Raw genomic sequence first — 19,475 nt, forward strand, 5'->3', positions numbered from 1 at the left:
GATTCAAGATCGAGTTGCATCTTCAACATTTTGTTTTTGTTTCTGATCATAATTTTCTTTAGTTATGATCAATATTGAACTTTTTCTAAGTAAAACAAAACTAATCAAACATGCAGGCAGATTTTTGAAAAGTATTAGGAGTTGATAGGGCGCTCCTTCGGAATAGTCGTCAGAAAATGTGAGAAAAGGAAAGTTACGTAAACTCTCACACACAGCATTAAAGACTGGAATCTGATCATAAAAAAACTAGCTGTCTCCCCGTCGGTAATCAAACCCCGGTTTCCCGCGTGACAGGCTGGGACACAAACAACTTTACTAACTAGGAGCGCTTGCTAGCTATTAGGAGGCATTTACTCTTAAATATGTTACTGTTTTGGGTTTCGACTTTAATTTTCCCGATACCAGTTTTTTACAAAAGTAAAGGCACATGGCACATGTGTGGCACATCACGTCCGAGTTTAGTGACAACTACCTCAGAGATTGTAAGCTGGGTAGTTTCAGATCACTTTTTTTTAAAGGTTCAAGCAAACCCGAATACCTTTGTGTAATCGTTTTTCATAAAGTGTCATTGTATTATAGCATGTGCCCTTAATGATTTTCTTGATACGTTATATGTGCTCTTGTTTGTATTGTATGTAGTTTTGTTGTTCAAATAAAACGTAAAAGACACAACTTTCGAGTCGAGATCTCGCCATGAGAGGGGAAGCATCTCAGAAAAAGCAGGTGCAGTCGGTTCCACGGTCATAACGCCACTAATTCGGGCGATAAGAGCAAAACCCACCCGGCTTCCTCCGGGCAAGTAATGAGACAAAGAGACAGTGCACAGTGGGTAGCGTGGCCGAGCGGTCTAAGGCGCTGGATTAAGGCTCCAGTCTCTTCGGGGGCGTGGGTTCAAATCCTACCGCTGCCAGGTGCTTCTGTCGAGACCCCCTTTCAGCTGGCTTCAGACGAAGGGAACTGCTTTTTGGCAGTCTCTCGAGAAACTAAGCAAAGTGTTTAAAGATACTTTCTCAGCTTGACATCAAGGCACAAAACAAAAACCTTCTTGCGTCCTCTCAACCCAAAAGCTCTTTGCCACTTTTTGCGTTATGCAGGGAACGACGTCTGCCCAGATCACTTTTGTGTCAATGCAAATCGTAGTGTGCCCTGCGTTTTAATTTTGGCTGTGTTGGCGTGCTGCTTCTGTCTGTGAAACTTGAATGTTCTGCTTCTTCACACCAAATCGTCGGCGGGGGTTGAGCTTGTTAAATCTTTGCGCATAGCGCTCCTTTGGAAGTACTTTGTCCAAGTTCAAAAGCAATCGTGGGATTTACTTCATGCGTGCAAAAAGCATGCCTCGCACGACAGATTTAAATGGGGAATGGAGCCTGCTTCTTGCTGTTTTTCCTGTGGTTGCAGTTACAAAGTTGATCGTGCTTTCACATACTGTTAACAGTATTCACTGGCTGAGCTTTATCAGTTGGTTCGTAAAGGAATCTCTGCTTCGGTTCCAGAAAAGTCATCTGTAGTGTGTTTTTTTCCGTGCCCATGGCAGTCTTTTAAAGCTGGTAGTAATGGCGGCGAGGTTAATTTTTTATCCTCTTTAAAAGAATAAATACGGGCTGGGGCGAGCTCCATTTACCACTCTTTCAGCTAACCGCCGAACTCGCGAACTGATTACACTGCAGAGCCACAGGCGCCTCGCTTTTCTCCATTCTCTGGGTTAGGGTGAAAAAAAACTTTGCTGGTATTAGCTGGAGTGCTGGGAGTACCTGTTCTTCACTGATAAGCAAGATTTGTGTTTCATCTTTCGCAAGCTGTATAGATTTCTTTCAAAACAAGTTGTTCCAGAAAGGAAACGAACACTTGCATTCACCTGAATTAAAAGGCATGGGATTTGCCCATAAGGATAAATTCTGTACAGTAAGACAGGAAGAAAGGCACCGCTGGGAATCGGACCCAGGATCTCCTGTTTACTAGACAGGCGCTTTAGCCAACTTAGCCACGGCGCCGGCAAAGTGCTGTCCTTTGACAGCCACTTGGACACGTCTCAACTGCTCTGAGACATCTGCGTTCGGTGTGCACCGAGCCTGCTTGCCTTGCAAGTTGCCTCATTTACATGCGATAGCTCCACCACTAAGAGAAAGGATGAGAAATGGCTTTTATCTGGCACTTTTCATGTCAGAGGATCTCAATCTGCTTTCCGTGTACAAGAGGATGTCCAACTCATGTAGCTAAAGACGTAGACGACAGTGCTCCACTGAAATCTTGATCTCACAACCCTCGGCATGACTCCGCTGTGTTCTGCTTTAGACAAAGGGGGGAAAAGACTTCTTTCATCACACGTTTTACACTGTTTACGGTGTTTGCAGTGCTCTTTCTTAAATGAAAACCAGGAATCGGCACCATATGAGGTGAGACTAGATAATATTGGATCAAGTAGCCTCGCCATTCCATGCGTGACGTGAGCAAAGTGTAATTCCTGTCTTTATAGTGTGCTTGTTAGAGACTTAGCTGGCACCCAGAGCGCTTTAAATCCGGGAGTCAGGAGCCCAAGACAAGAGAGCTTCCTTCGTCTATGTTTTTTGCGTGAAGGGGGAAACCATGCGTGTGCTGCAAACGATCTTAGTATCGAAGTGCCGTCCCACATAACCGATCCGAACAATCTGCTTTACAGAGGAGCACTGCTGGAGCTTATCGTTGGCAAACTGAAGACCAGGCTGACCTCTTCTGTGACTCTTGAACACTGAGTCTCAAGGTTGTGAATTCAGACTCCACGCTGGCGGGAAATTCCATAGGTAATGATCACATTTTCTTGCATGCTTCTGTAGGGTTTGGGCATTTACTTGGACAATTATTAATTGTAGCAGTAAATCACAAAATTGATTCTTTTGATGGCTTTAGAATCCAACCATGCAATATAACTCAAACAATGCACACACACAGGTACTAATACACGAGGATACATGTATTAATACATAGAATATGCATATAAACAGATCTTATCGAGAGGGTTATCAGAATACAAAAGGTATATATTCAGTCAGTTACAAAGAGTTACATATATCAAGAGGACATACATTCAGTATATCATTCATTTAGACCGTTTCGTAATTGAACTTGGTTATAACTTCTACATCAGATACTCAAAACAAGTACATAACTCTTGTTGGGATAACAATTGAATTCTCGAGCAGTAATGCAGTGAAGTTGAATACTCATCCAATCTGTGGGGATTCAGATCTCCTGCGGGCACAAAGAAACAGTTGCAGGCTGTTGCTGTCCAATCCGCGCTCTCTGGCTCGGTGCCAGGCTGTGCTGTGCGGCTTGTGACGGTGCGCTGCTGATGCTCACTGACCGGCTAGTTAGTGTTGGCTTTAACTAGCAAAGTTTGCACACAGGAGAAAAGATGACTGTGAATCCCAGCAAGTCAGGAAGAGGACCGGTTCGTTCCTGATGAAGAGCTAGTTCTGAATAGTGATTCAGCTGTCCACAGTTCCGACCTGTTCAAGAGGCCTGCTGCTGGTGCTAACCTCAAGTGGATCCTCTGGTTACTCTCTGGCAACCTCCGCTCTCGACTCTTAGAACAAAGGAAAGTTCTGGCACTTGGACACACTGGCCGTTCCATGGTTGTCCGGGCTGAGTCTCAGGATGGTCAGGAGGCGCGCTGCGAGAATGTCCTGCCCTTGGGAGCCTTCTGCTCCTGGGCCATCCTGCCCTGGAATTCTCCTTTGAATTCCCTTTAGAAAAGTCCACAGAATTCTACACTAAAGGCTCTCTGTGTTGCCTGTTTTTACCTGGAGGAATTTCAGCTCGTTGATTGGCTGAAAGTTCCATGGGCATCAGAGTCCCACGTGGGTTACTCGGCCCTACCAGTCCCTGATTGGTTGATCAAGGTGAGATATGAGTCACTTACTCCTGACACTTAGGAATGCAATCCAGATGTCCATCTGGCACTCCCTAGACAGATAGGCGCCAATGGATGCCTATTGATCATGATAGCCAGGCTAAGCTATGTGCACCCCCCTTTGGGAGCTGTCCCTTATCAAAAGAAAACATCTTTAAATCAGCCTGCATGAATAGTTTCTCTCTGGCTGCACCACAGAGATGTACAGAGAGATGAGGCCTCATTTGGGAAAGCACTGAAACACTTAATTCTGTCTTATTAACAAGCATTGCCGCTACACTGGGATAGGACATTCCACACTGGAGTATTATTATTGAGAGACAGGATCACTGTCTGTTCCCCAGGCTGGGGCAGGAGATCCCACACTGTATCATTATTATTGAGAGACAGGCTCACTGTCTCTTCCTAAGGCTGGGAAAGGAGGTCACACGCTGTATTATTATTATTATTGAGAGACAGGTTCACCGTCTGTTCCTCAGGCTGGGACAGGAGATCACACACTGTATTATTATTACTGAGAGACAGGCTCACTGTCTGTTCTTCAGGCTGGGGCAGGAGATCACATTGTATTATTATTTTTGAGAGACAAGCTCACTGTTCCTCAGGCTGGAACAGGAGATGACACACTGTATTATTATTATTGAGATACAGCCTCAGTGCTCCCCAGGCTGGGTCAGGAGATCACACACTGATCTATTATTATTGAGAGACAAGCACACTTTTTGTTCCTCAGACTGGGACAGGACATCCCACACTGGATTATTATTATTGAGAGACAGGATCACTGTCTGTTCCTCAGGCTAAGAAAGGAGCTCACACACTGGATTATTATTATTGAGAGATAGGTTTACTCTCTGTTCCCCAGGCTGGGACAGGAGATCACACACTGTATTATTATTATTACTGAGATACAGGCTCACTGTCTGTTCCTCAGACTGGGAACACGAGATCACACACTGTATTTTTATTATTGAGAGACAAGCTCACTTTTCCTCAGGCTGGGACTGGAGATCACACACTGTTCTATTATTAGTGAGAGACATGCTCACTGTTTGTTCCCCAGACTGGGACAGGACATTCCACACTGGATTATTATTATTGAGAGATAGGTTTACTGTCTGTTCCCCAGGCTGGGACAGGAGATCACACACTGTATTATTATTATCGAGAGACAGGTTCACTGTCTGTTCCTCAGGCTGGGACAAGAGATCACACACTGTATTATTATTATTGAGAGACAAGCTCACTGTTCCTCAGGCTGGGACAGGAGATCACATTGTATTATTATTATTGACAGATAAACTCACTGTTCCTCACTGTTATTATTATTGAGAGTCTGGCTCCCTGTTCCCCAAGCTGGGACAGGAGGTCACACACTGTATTATTATTATTATTGAGAGACAGGCTCGCTGTCTGTTTCTCAGGCTGGGACAGGAGATCACACACTGTACTATTATTATTGAGAGACAGGCTCAGTGTTCCCCAGGCTGGGACAGGAGATCACACACTTTATTATTATTATTGAGAGACAGGCTCACTGTTTGTTCCTCAGGCTGGGACTGGAGATCACACACTGTTCTATTATTATTGAGAAACAGGGTCACTGTCTGTTGTTCAGGCTGGGATAGGAGATCACGCACTGTATTATTATAATTGAGAGACAGGCTCGGTGTCTGTTCCTCATGCTGGGAGAGGAGATCACACACTGTATTATTATTATTGAGAGACAGGTTCGGTGTCTGTTCTTCAGGCTGGGTTAGGAGATCACGCACTGTATTATTATAATTGAGAGACAGGCTCGGTGTCTGTTCCTCATGCTGGGAGAGGAGATCACACACTGTATTATTATTATTGAGAGACAGGTTCGGTGTCTGCTCCTCAGGCTGGGACAGGAGATCACACACTGTTGTAGTGTGCTCTCACGAGGCACCAGTTCTGTAGGGGTTTGGGCATTTACTGGGACAATTATTAATTGTGGTAGTTAATCACAAAATTGATTCTTTTAATGGTCTCAGAATCCAACCATGCGAGATAACTCAAACAACGCACACACAGGTACTAATACACGAGGATACATTCATTAATATATATAATATGCATGTAAACCAAACAGATCTTATCGTAAGGGTTATCAAAATACAAAAGATATATATTCATTCAGTTACAAAGAGTTACACATATCAAGAGGACATACGTTCGGTATATCATTCATTTAGACCGTTTCGTAATTTAACTTGGTTACAACTTCTGCATTAGATACTCAAAACAAGTACATAACTCTTAGGAATTAAATTGATATCAACTGGTTGGGATAACAATAGATTTCTGGAGCAGTAATGCAGTGAAGTTGAATACTCATCCGATCTCTGGGGATTCAGATCTCCTGCGGGCACAAAGAAACAGTTGCAGGCTTGTTGCTGTCCAATCCGCACTCTCTGGCTCCGTGCCAGGCTGTGCTGTGCGGCTTGCGACGGTGCGCTGCTGATGCTCTCTGAAGACCGGCTAGTTAGTTTTGGCTGAAACTAGCGAAGTTTGTGCACAGGAGAAAAGATGACTGTGAGTCCCAGCAGGTCAGGAAGAAGACCAGTTCGTTCCTGATAAAGCGCTAGTTCTGAATAGTGATTCAGCTGTCCACAGTTGTGACCTGTTCACGAGGCTTGCTGCTGGTGCTAACCTCGGGTGGATCCTCTGGTTACTCTCTGGCAACCTCCGCTCTCGACTCTTAGAACAAAGGAAAGTTCTGGCACTTGGACACACTGGCCGTTCCGTGGTGGTCCAGGCTGAGTCTCAGGATGGTCAGGAGGCGAGCTGCGAGAATGTTCTGCCCTTGGGAGCCTTTCTGCTCCTGGGCCGTACCGCCCTGGAATTATCTCACAGCCCTGGAATTCTCCTTTGAATTCCCTTTAGAATAGTCTTGGAGCTCTGTGTTGCCTGTTTTTACCTGGAGGAACTTCAGCTCGTTCATTGGATGAAAGTTTCATGGGCATCAGAGACCCACGTGGGTTACTCAGCCCTACCAGTCCCTGATTGGTTAATCAAGGTGAGATATGATTCACTTACTCCTGACACTTAGGAATGCAGTCCAGATGTCCATCTGGCACTCCCTAGACAGAGAGGCGCCAATGGATGCCCATTGATCATGATAGCCAGGCTTAGCTAAATGCATCCCCATTTGGGAGCTGTCCCTTATCAAAAGAAAACATCTTTAAATCAGCCTGCCTGAATAGATTCTCTGTGGCTGCACCACAGAGGTGAAGAGAGAGATGGGGCCTCATTTGGGAAAGCACAGCAACACTTAATTCTGTCTTATTAACAAGCATTGCCGCTACAATTAGTAGGAAGAAAGATACAATGTTTTGAAAATGTAATATGTTTTAAAGGATTAAAGGGAAAATAAATACTTTATATACGCAAACTAATTCAACTGAGCTCCTCTAAACAATATCGCCTGAAGAATTGCCAAAGCACAGTGTATCAATTTGGGTGACACTGGGGGAAAAGGATCACAACATTCTACACATTCTCACAATATTACACGCACAGAAACCAATATTTACCACTGGGATAGAATGCAGCATAGAACAGTTGGATAGAAGGTTAGTGTAACTCTATAGTGCATCACAGAGGTCAGTCTCTTCCCCCTCATTATGCAGGCTGACTTCATTGTCCTCCAGCGATAGTCAGCTGTAATCACTGATGCAGACATGATGTTAATACTCTGACAGCATCTAGGCTGATTTGGTTAAAGTGTTTTCCTATTAAACAGGTGATTCTGCGCTCAAATCCCAGCAGTGTCTTTCTTCCTGTCTTGTCTTACAAAATGTATCACTATGGATGATTACATGCAGCTTGATTTTGTTTAATGCAAGTTTTCATTCCCTTTCTGATGGCTCTCTACAGTAATTTTTAAAAGTACTAATCGGGATGGATTACTGTACATATCCTCAGTAAAGGGGAATATATAAGTAGTGACTATCCAAATTGCATTTTTGTGTGAAACACATTTCAGAAAATCGAAAACCAATTTTCAAAACTCACAATAACAAGACAAAGGCAAAACATAAGTTCACTTGCACTTTATGCATATTTACCACAACCTTGCCTTCTGATCATAAAAAGTCTTAATTTTAATATAGCAGTTTTAAATGGGACATTCAGAACATGGCATATGAGAATATATGGTTAACCGAGGATGAGCAAAGGATGATCGCACTTTCTGCTTATTGCTATGAACCTACCCCTGGTTATAAAAATGTCTCAAAATTCTGACACTGAGGTGTGAGACACAATGTAACAGGCTCTCATAATCCCGAAATACAAGAAATTTTACTGTAGCGTTTTATAAATTTGACCCTGTGAACATTGCATGTCCCTCCTTCCTCATTACCAAAACATCTCAATGTCCCGACGCTATGTACATTTGTAATTACAACACTTCACTGTTTCATTTATGAGTTGTGACATTGTGAACATGGCATGTTAAAGTATATAGAAAATCTAGATCAGAACAGGCTAAATGCAATTCCTAGTGATTTATCATTTTCTTACTTTCTAAATGAAAAAAATATTTTTTCAGTGATTATGACACTTCAGTATGACATAAAATATGCTTCAATGACAGAATAAATAATAATAATAATAAATAATCATGGAAAAAATACCCAAAGTGGACATTCATAGTTGTGATTATAGAATGTTAGATATCGGGTGGGTAGCTGCGTCAGCATGCATAGGCTGCAAAGGAACAAGTAAAGGACTATTCCAGCTGAAAAGAGAAGAAAAGAATCACAATGTTTCGGCTATGGAGCCTTCTTGATGTGTGAGAAAGACAGGGCAGTAAGCAAAGATAATTTTCTTTTTATCTTTGCTGAGTGCAGTTTATCACTGATGACAACATCAAAGACATTAAGGAGTTTTTACGGCTTACAGCTCCATATCAACTTCCTTTCATAACTAACCTCATCAGATCCCTCAACTCCCAACTCTTCCAGTTTCTCACTTCAGAGAAGGATAAAAAACTCAAAATCCTCTACAGAGAAAAACCATCAACACCCTTATCACCTCCACCAATCCTAATCTTGGTGTTACTACACCCTCTGACCTTTCCCTTTCACCCCTTTGCATCCTCAGCTAACATATTTTAATAGTACAACAAAATTACAATAGATTGTACAGTATTTATGTTTAAAATTAAGGTAAATATGTCAAAATATCGAAGTCCAAATGCACGGTGCTAATGTAACAATGCTTGCATGTTCTTAAACAAATCTGCATTGTATTTTTAAAATATTTCAGCAGAGGATGCAACGGGGGTATAAATGACGACTCGACTTTTTCTTGGGTGAATATGGTTTTCTGGGGAGTTGCGACGTTGGGCATACAGTAACTGGACATTTCCCGGTGATTCTGACACCTGTTAAGCACTCGCATTTCCTGCAAATATTAAAATGGTTAAGGTTTCGCTGAGAAATCCAATCGACCTTTGCGAAGACAATGTTTACATCGCAAAAGAAATCCATCCCTGGGTGGACTCGAACCACCAACCTTTCAGTGAACAACCGAACGCGCCACACAGACGGAATGGTGGGTCCATGTCTCCTATCACAACTTTCAGGTTAAATTTTTTTTTTGCCAGCTGGCAATATTTCTTCTGCACTGATAATCAAGAATTGAATTTCATTTCTCGCAAGCTGTGTGAATTTCTTGAAATACAAGTTTTCCAGAAAGAAAATGAATACATGCATTCAACGAAATCAAGCCATTTGTGATAGTCCGAAATGGTACGTTATGTACCACAAGATAGGAAAAAAAACATGACTGGGATTTTAACCTACTTGACCTGGGTACCAGACCGGAGTAAAGTTAGCTTGAAGTTCGAAAACGATTTTGGCACGCCTGTAGCGTTTACACGAAACCTCTTAGAATCGCGAGAATACTTTCTTTGTGTATAAAATACATTGTGAATGCTTTCTCAGCCTTTACTTTTTCGTTTATATGACATTTTTTTGACCAAGCACGAATATTCTTTTGTCCATATCTTCGCAACGGAAGCACAGAACGCCTTCAAACCAAATGCATTTTAAAGACCACGACGTGGATATTTCCACAGCCCCTACATCTAAGTATCAGTGAGCTAATTATCTTTTTTTAAACCTCCGGTTTTTCATCGATGCGTAATTACGCACTAACTGGAACCCAGGGGACCGCTGTATACACAAGTTCACAACGCGAGAAATACTGTTCAATACGGCTTCATGCGAAAAACCCGTATATGACCATAGGCAACAGAATAGTGCAGTCTCCAATTACTCAGACTGTAAGCACGGGAATAAAGCTTTGTCTGAATTCTGAAACCCTTCCTTTACGTCCTGTTTTCATTCAAGGTAAGAGTCAACTATATTCACAATACTACTGACAGCAGGAAGATTAAAATATTCTTTACTCAGCAGCTTATTAAAAACAGCTCCCATGATGTTCAAACCGATTTTTTACACAGAACACTAACACAGCTTTGCGTTCTGAATCTCTTTTTCTCGTGCGTTTATTTAATGTGGCACAATGCACTGGGATAGGGGTATTCTGTTCACAAACCAATAGCATTTAAACCACAGCTCCCACAATGCTGCAAGTAAGTGTTTTGCACACTAAGCAGAGAGCGATGTCTTCCTTGTTAGTATAGTGGCGAGTATCCCCACCTGTCACGCGGGAGACCGGGGTACATCAGGACGTGCATTGAAGTGAAAGCAGGATGTGCTGCGACATGCACTGTGCAGATCCCGTCACACTAAGAGGTGAGTGGGTCTGTTCGATCACAGCGCTAGACGAATCCCCAAACAGTGTGCGTGGCGACAAACGAAACGGGCCTGTTCCCGCCCGGTTTTGAACCGTGGAAATCGGGCCCAGTAGAATGTGCAGAATGTGGCGCTGCCTTGTAGAATTCTCCACTCTTGCAGAATTCAGGAAACAGTCTCTTTTTGCACGCTCCTGTACTTCACAGAGGTCTTGAGCGACCGGTCATTTGTTCCCAATGTATTTCTGGTGCCTTCATGCACTCTTGTACCAAATGCATGTTCCTTCTGTACGCGGAGCCGATCATTTGCAATTGGGCGGTGCCGACAGACCAGGACGAGCTCTGTCGGCTCAAAAGCAGCGCAGGACCTGCAAGAACAACAGAAAGATTAGCATCTAGTGGGGGCCTCTTACTGAGCCCAAGATCTCATCAAGAATCGGCTCCAGCAACAGGGCTGGGCGGATTGTTCCATTCTCCGACCACTCTCGGTGTAAACAAGTCCCTCCTGGTCTCTGCTTGAAATGCACTTTCCTGCGTTTGCTTTGGTGTAACTGGCTTCCCCTGCATGGGCGAATGTGAAGAAGATCCTTAGTAAGTCATTGAAGAAAACCGAGAAGAGGTCGGAGTGGCCTCTGTCGTTCATCAACGACCCAGTCAGGCAGTACTCCTCTGTAAAGCGCCGTTCGTTCACATCGATTGGCTTTTTTTTGCCTTCATTCGTGCAAGTAATAAAAGCAGACGCCCCTATTCTGCCGTGACCCAAACTCGAACCCTGGTTGTTACGGCCACATCACAACGTACTGACCACTATATGATCACGGCGAGTTACTGAGACACACGGGGCAGGGTGGAAAAGGCTGTGCTCTCTTCGTGTGACATACAGATGCAGCCATTCAAAATGGGTGGGGTATGTCGCGGCATACCCCGGTGGGCGTGTCGCGGTATCACGCAGTATCACGCGGTTAATCGCGTCCTTTGACGCCATGCCAGAAAGTATCCGGTATCACATTGTAAAACCGCCAGGGGGAGCTTAACCTCTCATGTACAGCATTTGAGCTTTTAAATTTGAACTGTGTATTACAGCATGTTAATCATCAGTCATTAAAATGTTGGTATATTTTATGAAAGCAAGATTGCTCAGTTGGACAAAAGTACACAGCCTACCTTTATCAGAAATATTTATGCATCAAAGCCTTTACCGAAGATATTACTAATAGTATTAATTATGAATGACTTTGGACAAGTTGTATACTCAAAGTATAATTTCTTTAGCACATTTGTACAAGCACTTGGAATCTGTCCAAGCCCTACTTTGTCAGGCATTTTGTTTTACTTCAACGGGCATAAAAACTTCCTTGCTTTTAACAGGGCGTTTCATAATTTCTAACTACGAAAATGATTTAAAATACGACACTTATCATTCAACTAGAGCTCAAAATATCACAAGGATCCTCAAGAGCACAGCAAAGACTGTATTAAAAGATACTTGTATGAGATACATGAGAATCCAGGCTTTTTTATCAACGCTTTCTTTTCCGTATACCAGATCTTATGGAACCACTTCAGAAGGGTGTCAGCCAGTCAGATTCCGGGAATCGGTACATTAAAGGAAAGATACACACCGGTATTCCATTTCTCCCTAAACATTTTAAGCATCGAAGTATTTAACTAACATGTTAAATAGCGTTTGAAAAAGTGGTAGTTTTAAGCTTTTCTCCTAATATAATATGGAATCGCGTATCTAAAGAATTTAATAACGATATGATTATAGTCGTGTACTGCGACAGGGCTGTGTAGGGCTGTTTCGCCTCAGTCTTCATGTGATTTCCCTTGTAGCCTACTGGTCTACATGCCTGACTACCAACTCACAGGTTGTGTGTTTAAATCCAGCTGGTGCTGGACTTTCCTTTTAACAAACATTTCTTCGATAAAATAGAATAGCAATATTATGGACAATCAATTGACTTTTATATTTCAAAGTATCACAACATGATCGATTCTAAGTCATTTTTGATAACAATGAATAGTCACCTTCTTCCCTTCTGACAACAGTCCCTGCTTCTGCTTCCTGCTTCTATTGTGTGTGTGTGTGTGCAATAGAGTAAATTTTTATAGAGAAATGGAGGCTGGACAGTATGCGTTACAATATAAACATTTATATTGATTTAAATAGTCTTTTGATTTAAATCGCAAACGCATGTTTAATTATATGTGTTTTTTAATCATAATCAGGCTAATGCAACATAAATTGATACAGTATCTTTGTCTTCTAAGTATCTTAATAAACTTTCAGCATAGCTTTCTACCCGTTTAGATTTATTTTTCTTGGGATTTTGGGATCAAACGTGGAAGGATTAGATTGTAATCGTTTTTATTTTTCAAATACGTTTTAGAAAAGTGTAATCTATACCTGCCCAGACTGTACGCCTTCCTATACCCCGCCCTGACCACTTTCACTCCTGTCCTGCTCTTCCCCGCGCACCCCAGCCGGGCGCTCTTTGTTCTCTGCCCGGGACGAATGTATATTTTGATATTTACACCCGGCGCTGCACCGAGGGAGTGTCTGCATTTATAACTTAGTTTTTAAAATTAGTCAAGCAATATAAAGCATCTCCTTTTACTTTTAAGTCCCTTAAATACATTGAGCACAGCTTTCTCACCACTTAAGATTGCTTTTTGATACCATCCTTACACAAAGCAGAAACTTTCCGATGACATACAGTACAAGTGGAAAGATTACAGATTTTAATCGTCTTTAATTTTGTTACGTTATACGTTTCAGGAACGTTTCATCTAAACAAACACCCCAAAACTATTCTTGATTGTATTTCTGAATGTTATGTTACACCTACAGTAGTTCACTGCTTTAAATACATCGAATTAAGAAAGTTATGTGTAGCACTTTAGATCTTTTTTTCTAAACCAGGGAAAACCTGATCATGTTTCTCTATAACAATAATAAAAAACTTTATTTTAAATATCACCTTTAAAAGTGGCATCTCAAAGCAATACAGTAGATCGAAAAACAGTTAAAAGGGACCAAAGTAAATACCAGACAAACGCAAACGCGTTTTTAATAAAATGCTTTTATTCATTCAGCAGAGAGTGAGAGAGACATCCAGCAGAGAGAGACACACACACCGGTTTCCATTGACAAAATTGTTTTTTTTCAATTCCTCTTGTCTAACAGGAATGTTTTGTTTGTGGACAGACTGTTAGACTAGAGGAAAAGAGCGCCTCCTTCTACGAAGCATTTCGTTGATCCGATCACGAATTCTTTTCCAGCCGCACGCAGTAAGGGTTGAGAATCTCTGATTCACCATGCTACTAATGGTTTCCCGGAGATTGCAAGGCAAGGCACTTTTGCCTCTGGACCCATCGAAATTAACAGACGTGGTCCACCCCCAGTAAATTTCAAAAGTCACAAGATTTCGAAACACGAGGGCGGCGTAGCAGTCGGCTCTTGCTTTCCCGTCTATGCCGATGCACTGCAAGTACAACCCCCCCTCCATCTCCTGAGTGATGGGTAGCAGTTGGACATCTGGGAGAATTATTCGTCCCACTGGCGTCTGTGAATTCCGCTCTGTAAACAGTGCTTCCTGTGGGGAGATAGACGGCGGGGACAGCATCAACAGATTCCTGCGTGGTGGTGAACGGAGAGGCCGGGATGGAGTGTCCTGAGGCGGTGTGTGCTCTGCGGGGGGCAGAGCTTCCGCCAGGCATTGCAACCTGCGCGGCGGGGAGAGGCACTTTTCGGGAGACAGCTGCTCAACTGTTTGACTGCTGGAACATACTGTCTCCTTCCTCTGCATTTTCAGGAGTGTCTCTAGCCTCCCAATCCTCCTCAGTAATGCATCGTACTGCTCCCGCTGCTGCCGAAATGTCTCCACACAGGTGCTGCTTCTACAGGTTGGCACCCTGGCCAGTGGCCGAGAGCAGAGACCCACGGCCTGTGGCAAAATAACATAATTCATGTAAGAAATAAAGTCACACAGTAGTATTCATCAGTCGCGGAACAGACATCAAAATAAACTTTTCTTTTTTTCCATCTTACCGCTTTCTTTTATACTGTCCTGGTGGTAGATTTCGAAGATCGTTTCGCCCGTGCGGTGTTTTCTTGAAGAACAGGCTACGAAGAAATAATTATAATTGAATTTAAAATTCAAAATGGCAATAATACCTTGTAATATGCGCTGTAATCGTGTATTTCAGATGAAGTCTGCTGTATTTGCTTACCCTTCGCTCTTTGGAAGCTGGGGCGGCAGAAGCACCCCGTCTCTTCCCGTAAAAGGTCTTGGTCTCCATACTGTACTGTGGTCGCTGTAGTGCAGGTTCGCAGTTTTTTTTGTGATGGGAGCTCACCCAATCCCTTTGTGTATTTATGCTATATTCACATGTACGGATAGAATGTTCATTGTCTTCCAATGAAAGGCGGGTGCCTCTTGCCGAAGTCTGGAGACATTAGAGGCTTGCCACACCCGGACTGTTAAACCAACGCATTAGCACGTCAAAGCCCATTGAGGAGCCGGGCGCAATAATTGTTTTGTCCCTTGATTTACTGATCTGCATTAATTATGGAAATCGAGTTCCTGCTCTTTGCAGACGACCTGGTCCCGCTGTCGCCCACAAAACAGAGGCTGCGCCAGAACCTGGCGCTGCTGGAGCAGCACTGTCAGACCTGGGCGCCGACAGTCAATCTGGACAAGACCAGAGTTATGGTTTTCCAGAAAAAAAGCCAGACCTCAGGGAAACAGGTACAAATTCACACTTAACAACACATTAACACCAAACAACGTTTGCATTATATTCCCTTTTAATCAAACTCTACTCTACACAGAGAGGGGCTTGTCCCCTCCTCCCGCCCCTCTCTGTGCACAGTAGAGCCTCCTGTCCAGCCAGCACATGTCCACAGACATTCACAACAGCGACATATCATAAAACGTTTGCACATATAGTTAAATTATTAGTTGTTTTTCAGGAAGTTAAAAAAAACACTTGAAATACTTATCCAGTCTCTCGAAATAAAGTTATTTTTCAAGCAATGCAACAAACGTCTGGCAATGTGTTTTTTTTAATCCAACATTGACAGCCACATCTTAAATCTTGCCAGTCAGCTCTTTTTTCTCTATTTGAATTGTGGCTTACACTTCGCACGACTTTAAAAGCTAGAAAGACAGGTTTCAATTCACATTAGCTGGCGAGCCTTGTTAACAAAAAAACAGACAATACACAGGGAGGGGGAGGTCAAGCCAGAGAGAGAGTTTTTTACCCTCTGTCTAAAAACCCAAATAACCCGGGGATGAGACTCTGGGGGGATCATTGCGTTCTTTCTTCTTTTTTTCAGCATGGAATAAACCTGTTACTTGATTCATATGGATGCCTGGTTCCGCCGGGGATTCAAAACATTTTTTTTTAATCGGGTATCAAAGGTAATAGCAGTATAACCCTGTTCATGCACAAACAGTGGCATGTTACATTATTGATTTGGGTGTCTCCTCTTACCAGAAAGCTCTAAATTGCATTTTGAGCGTGGTTTTTGACTTTTTTTAAATTGCATTTTGAACGCGGACAGCACATACAAGGGTTAATTGCACAATGAACTGCGCCAAGAAATTTAAAATATTCTTCTTTAGGTGTGATACAGTCTTTTAATACAGTCTTTGCTGTGCTCTTGAGGGTCCTTGTGGTATTTCGAGCTCTGGTTTAATGATAAGTGTCGCAGTTTAAAGTGTCGCAGTTTATTTATGGGTTGCAATTTAGAAAAAGTCAAAAACCCGCACTCAAAATGCAATTTAGAGCTTTCTGGCAAGTGGAGACACCCAAATTAATAATGTAACATGCCACTGTTTGTGCATGAACAAAGTTATACTGAGATTTTCTTAGATACGCGATTGAAAAAAAATAAAAAACAATTTGAATCCCCGGCGGAACACATTCCATAAGAATCAGCGCTTTTACAGTATATATCGCCTTAAAAGGTGGCTTCTCAAAACGCTTTACAGGATAAAAACAACAAGAACAGCAACAACAACAATATTGTATTTCATTGCACTTTGAAAACCAAGTAATAATTTAACTATATGTGCAAACGTTTCATATGTCGCTGTTGTGAATGTCTGTGGAGTGTACTGTATCTTATTTGCCTTACGTCCTGGTTATCTCACTCGCCCTCCCCCCCTCTCTCCCTCAATTCAATTCAATTCAAGGTGTTTTATTAGCATGACAGATGGGTACAATCAGTGTTGGGTATTTACTTTGCTTTGAGATTCCACTTTTAAAGGTGATATATAAAATTTTAACTTAAATAAATCAATGAAATCACTTTAACATGCTAATGCGTTGGTGTAACAGTCCGGGCATGGCAAGCTTCCAATGTCAACTCGACTCGATTGGAAGACAATGAACGTAGTCTAGCCCTAAATGAATTAATAGCAAACATGGTTTACGTAAAAGACATTTTTCCAAGAAAGTTTATAATAATATGATCTATAGTTGAAATCTGAGCCTAAATATAAAGAAAAAGCATTTTCAGAGAGCAATCACGCTGTGTTTATGTAGAAAAAGTGATTAGGTTTATGAACAATCTAATTACCTATTTGCTTAAAACGCTATATAAAATAAAGTTTATTTAAAGATGAATGATAAGTGTCGCAGTTTAAATAATTTTTGTAGTAGGGCTTGGACAGATTCCAAGTGCATTTTTGCAATTTACGTTGCATTGTCCAATGTGCTGCTGTAATACAGTTTAGAATACAGTAAGTCTAAACTGTATAAGCTTTATTTATGGGTTGCAATTTAGAAAAAGTCAAAAACCGCACTCAAAATGCAATTTAGAGCTTTCTGGCATGAGGAGACACCCAAATTAATAATGTAACATGCCACTGTTTGTGCATGAACAAAGTTATACTGCAATTTTCCTTAGATACGCGATTAAAAAAAATAATTTTTTGAATCCCCGGCGGAACACATTCCATAAGAATCAGCGCTTTTATACAGTATATTGCCTTTAAATACATATATTTAAACACGCATTTACGATTTAAATCAAAACGCGATTCAAATCAATATAAATGTTTATTTTGTAACGTATAGGTGACTATTCATTGTTAATAAAAATACTTAAATTCGATCATGTTGTGATATTTGGAAATATAAATTTGTTTGGTGCGAGTGAGGTTTTATTTAATCTCTGACCAAGGGAAACGTTTCATTTTTTCAAAGAAATGTTTGTTAAAAAATAAAGTCATAGTTACATGGGAATCAGGAAACTAACCCACAGCACCACCAGCACAGTCACATGCTGAGGGCTGAAAAAGCACTACAGAAAAATTATCAAGAGACAATGTACAGATTTGATAAAGCTATAAAATAATGTAATTAGGCACAGAACAAGTTTACAGCACAGTACAATAATAAATGCTGACCACGACTTTAGAAGCATAAATTACCTTACACTCAATTTAAACACAAGCTTTTTAGCCCTCTAAGCTGGTTCATACAGAAATGTAGAGAACCAGGATCAGAACACACAGCTTCATTAGCGAATACATATGCAGGACAACTGGAGAAGACGTTTTACAGTGGATGGATTTTTAGAAACATCCCATCAGTGACATCACTGAAGTCAACTCCTAGGTAACTGTCGTGTGGATAGTTTCACAAGAATCAGACAAAGGTTTAAGCATCGCTTGTTCTAGATAAAACTGCAAATAAAAAAAACAACAACCCATAATGTACTTCTTTGCGGCTCTGTTTGCCCAAATCATATATTCACAACGTGAAATTAGAAAATAATATTACGTAACCAAAATCCGCAATATGGAAACAGAACCTGTGTAATTGTTGACAGATGATGTACTCGTAACATTTTTACAAGACGAACTACAACATTTAAAAAATGACTTGTATGTACTTGATATCTCTAATCAATCCACGTCGATATAGTTAAAGCAGAGTCCCCGCACAAAACGAAACTAAAACGCCCTGGGCATACCGTTGCGCGCTTCTTATCAGTTGCTCAAAAGTAATTTGACCGTATGAAATGCATAATATAAACCTAGAAACATATACGTGAGCAGTACTTAAGCACTGTAGTATCGGTGTCAAGACATACCTCTCAAATACTGTAAATCAAGTTAAAAATATCTCAAGACCGATTCTGGTCATAATGAAACCATGTTTCGTGTATGTTTTCTTTAAAGTACCGAGACCAGCCATATACTGTATGTTTATGTTCCAAAATTAATATCGTTTATGGCCTTCACACGCCTTACAGTATGCTCCTATTCTTTTTATGCTCAGCTATTAAGATTTCCCTTCAGTGGTAAAATTCCATATGAATATTCAATACTACAACGGGCACAGTAAAGACGTTTACAGTAAATCTTTCTACGACAGACCAACGGACCACAAGTGCCCCTGTCGGTCAACCAATCACGTACCGCGGTGCTCATCTTGCGCCAAAATGCGTGACGCCGTAGCCAATTACCTCCAGTATGTGTCTGTACCGGGCACTTTGAATGGCTGCATCTCTATAAATTGAATTGTTCTATTTTTCAGGCTTGCATAGTCTTATTCATATTTCAGTTAAGCCTTTTCTTCTGTAGTAATTTCATTTGATATTAAAATTAGTCCTGATTTAAGAATTTTGTAATAAGTTTCAGTTTCAGTTTAATCGTGCCCAGAAGCTACCAAAACTGGTAATGTTCACATAATGTGTAATGCAAAAGCAGCAGTTTGGGTGGGAAACAAAAGGCATTTCTTGGTATGAATCCTAAAACTTCATAGATGGCGTTCTAG

The 19,475-nt window shown here is 41.5% G+C and overlaps 1 protein-coding gene and 1 non-coding gene across 2 annotated transcripts in view; one reads left to right on the forward strand and one right to left on the reverse strand.

The window, feature by feature from the left end:
* The window catches only part of LOC148663817 (zona pellucida sperm-binding protein 3-like), a 55,655-nt gene extending 36,526 nt beyond the window's left edge, over positions 1-19,129 (reverse strand). Inside the window, exon 1 of the mRNA XM_088632868.1 lies at positions 19,118-19,129. Within this exon, the coding sequence (XP_088488994.1) occupies positions 19,118-19,129 (12 nt within the window). The remainder of the gene's footprint in view (positions 1-19,117) is intronic.
* Positions 829-910, forward strand: trnal-aag (transfer RNA leucine (anticodon AAG)). The gene has a single exon. It is a non-coding gene; the product is annotated as a tRNA-Leu (tRNA).
* Positions 19,130-19,475: the final 346 nt, after the last annotated feature.

Source organism: Lepisosteus platostomus, chromosome 5, assembly GCF_059453375.1.
Source record: "Lepisosteus platostomus isolate fLepPlt1 chromosome 5, fLepPlt1.hap1, whole genome shotgun sequence".
In the NCBI taxonomy this organism is placed as follows: Eukaryota; Metazoa; Chordata; class Actinopteri; order Semionotiformes; family Lepisosteidae; genus Lepisosteus; species Lepisosteus platostomus.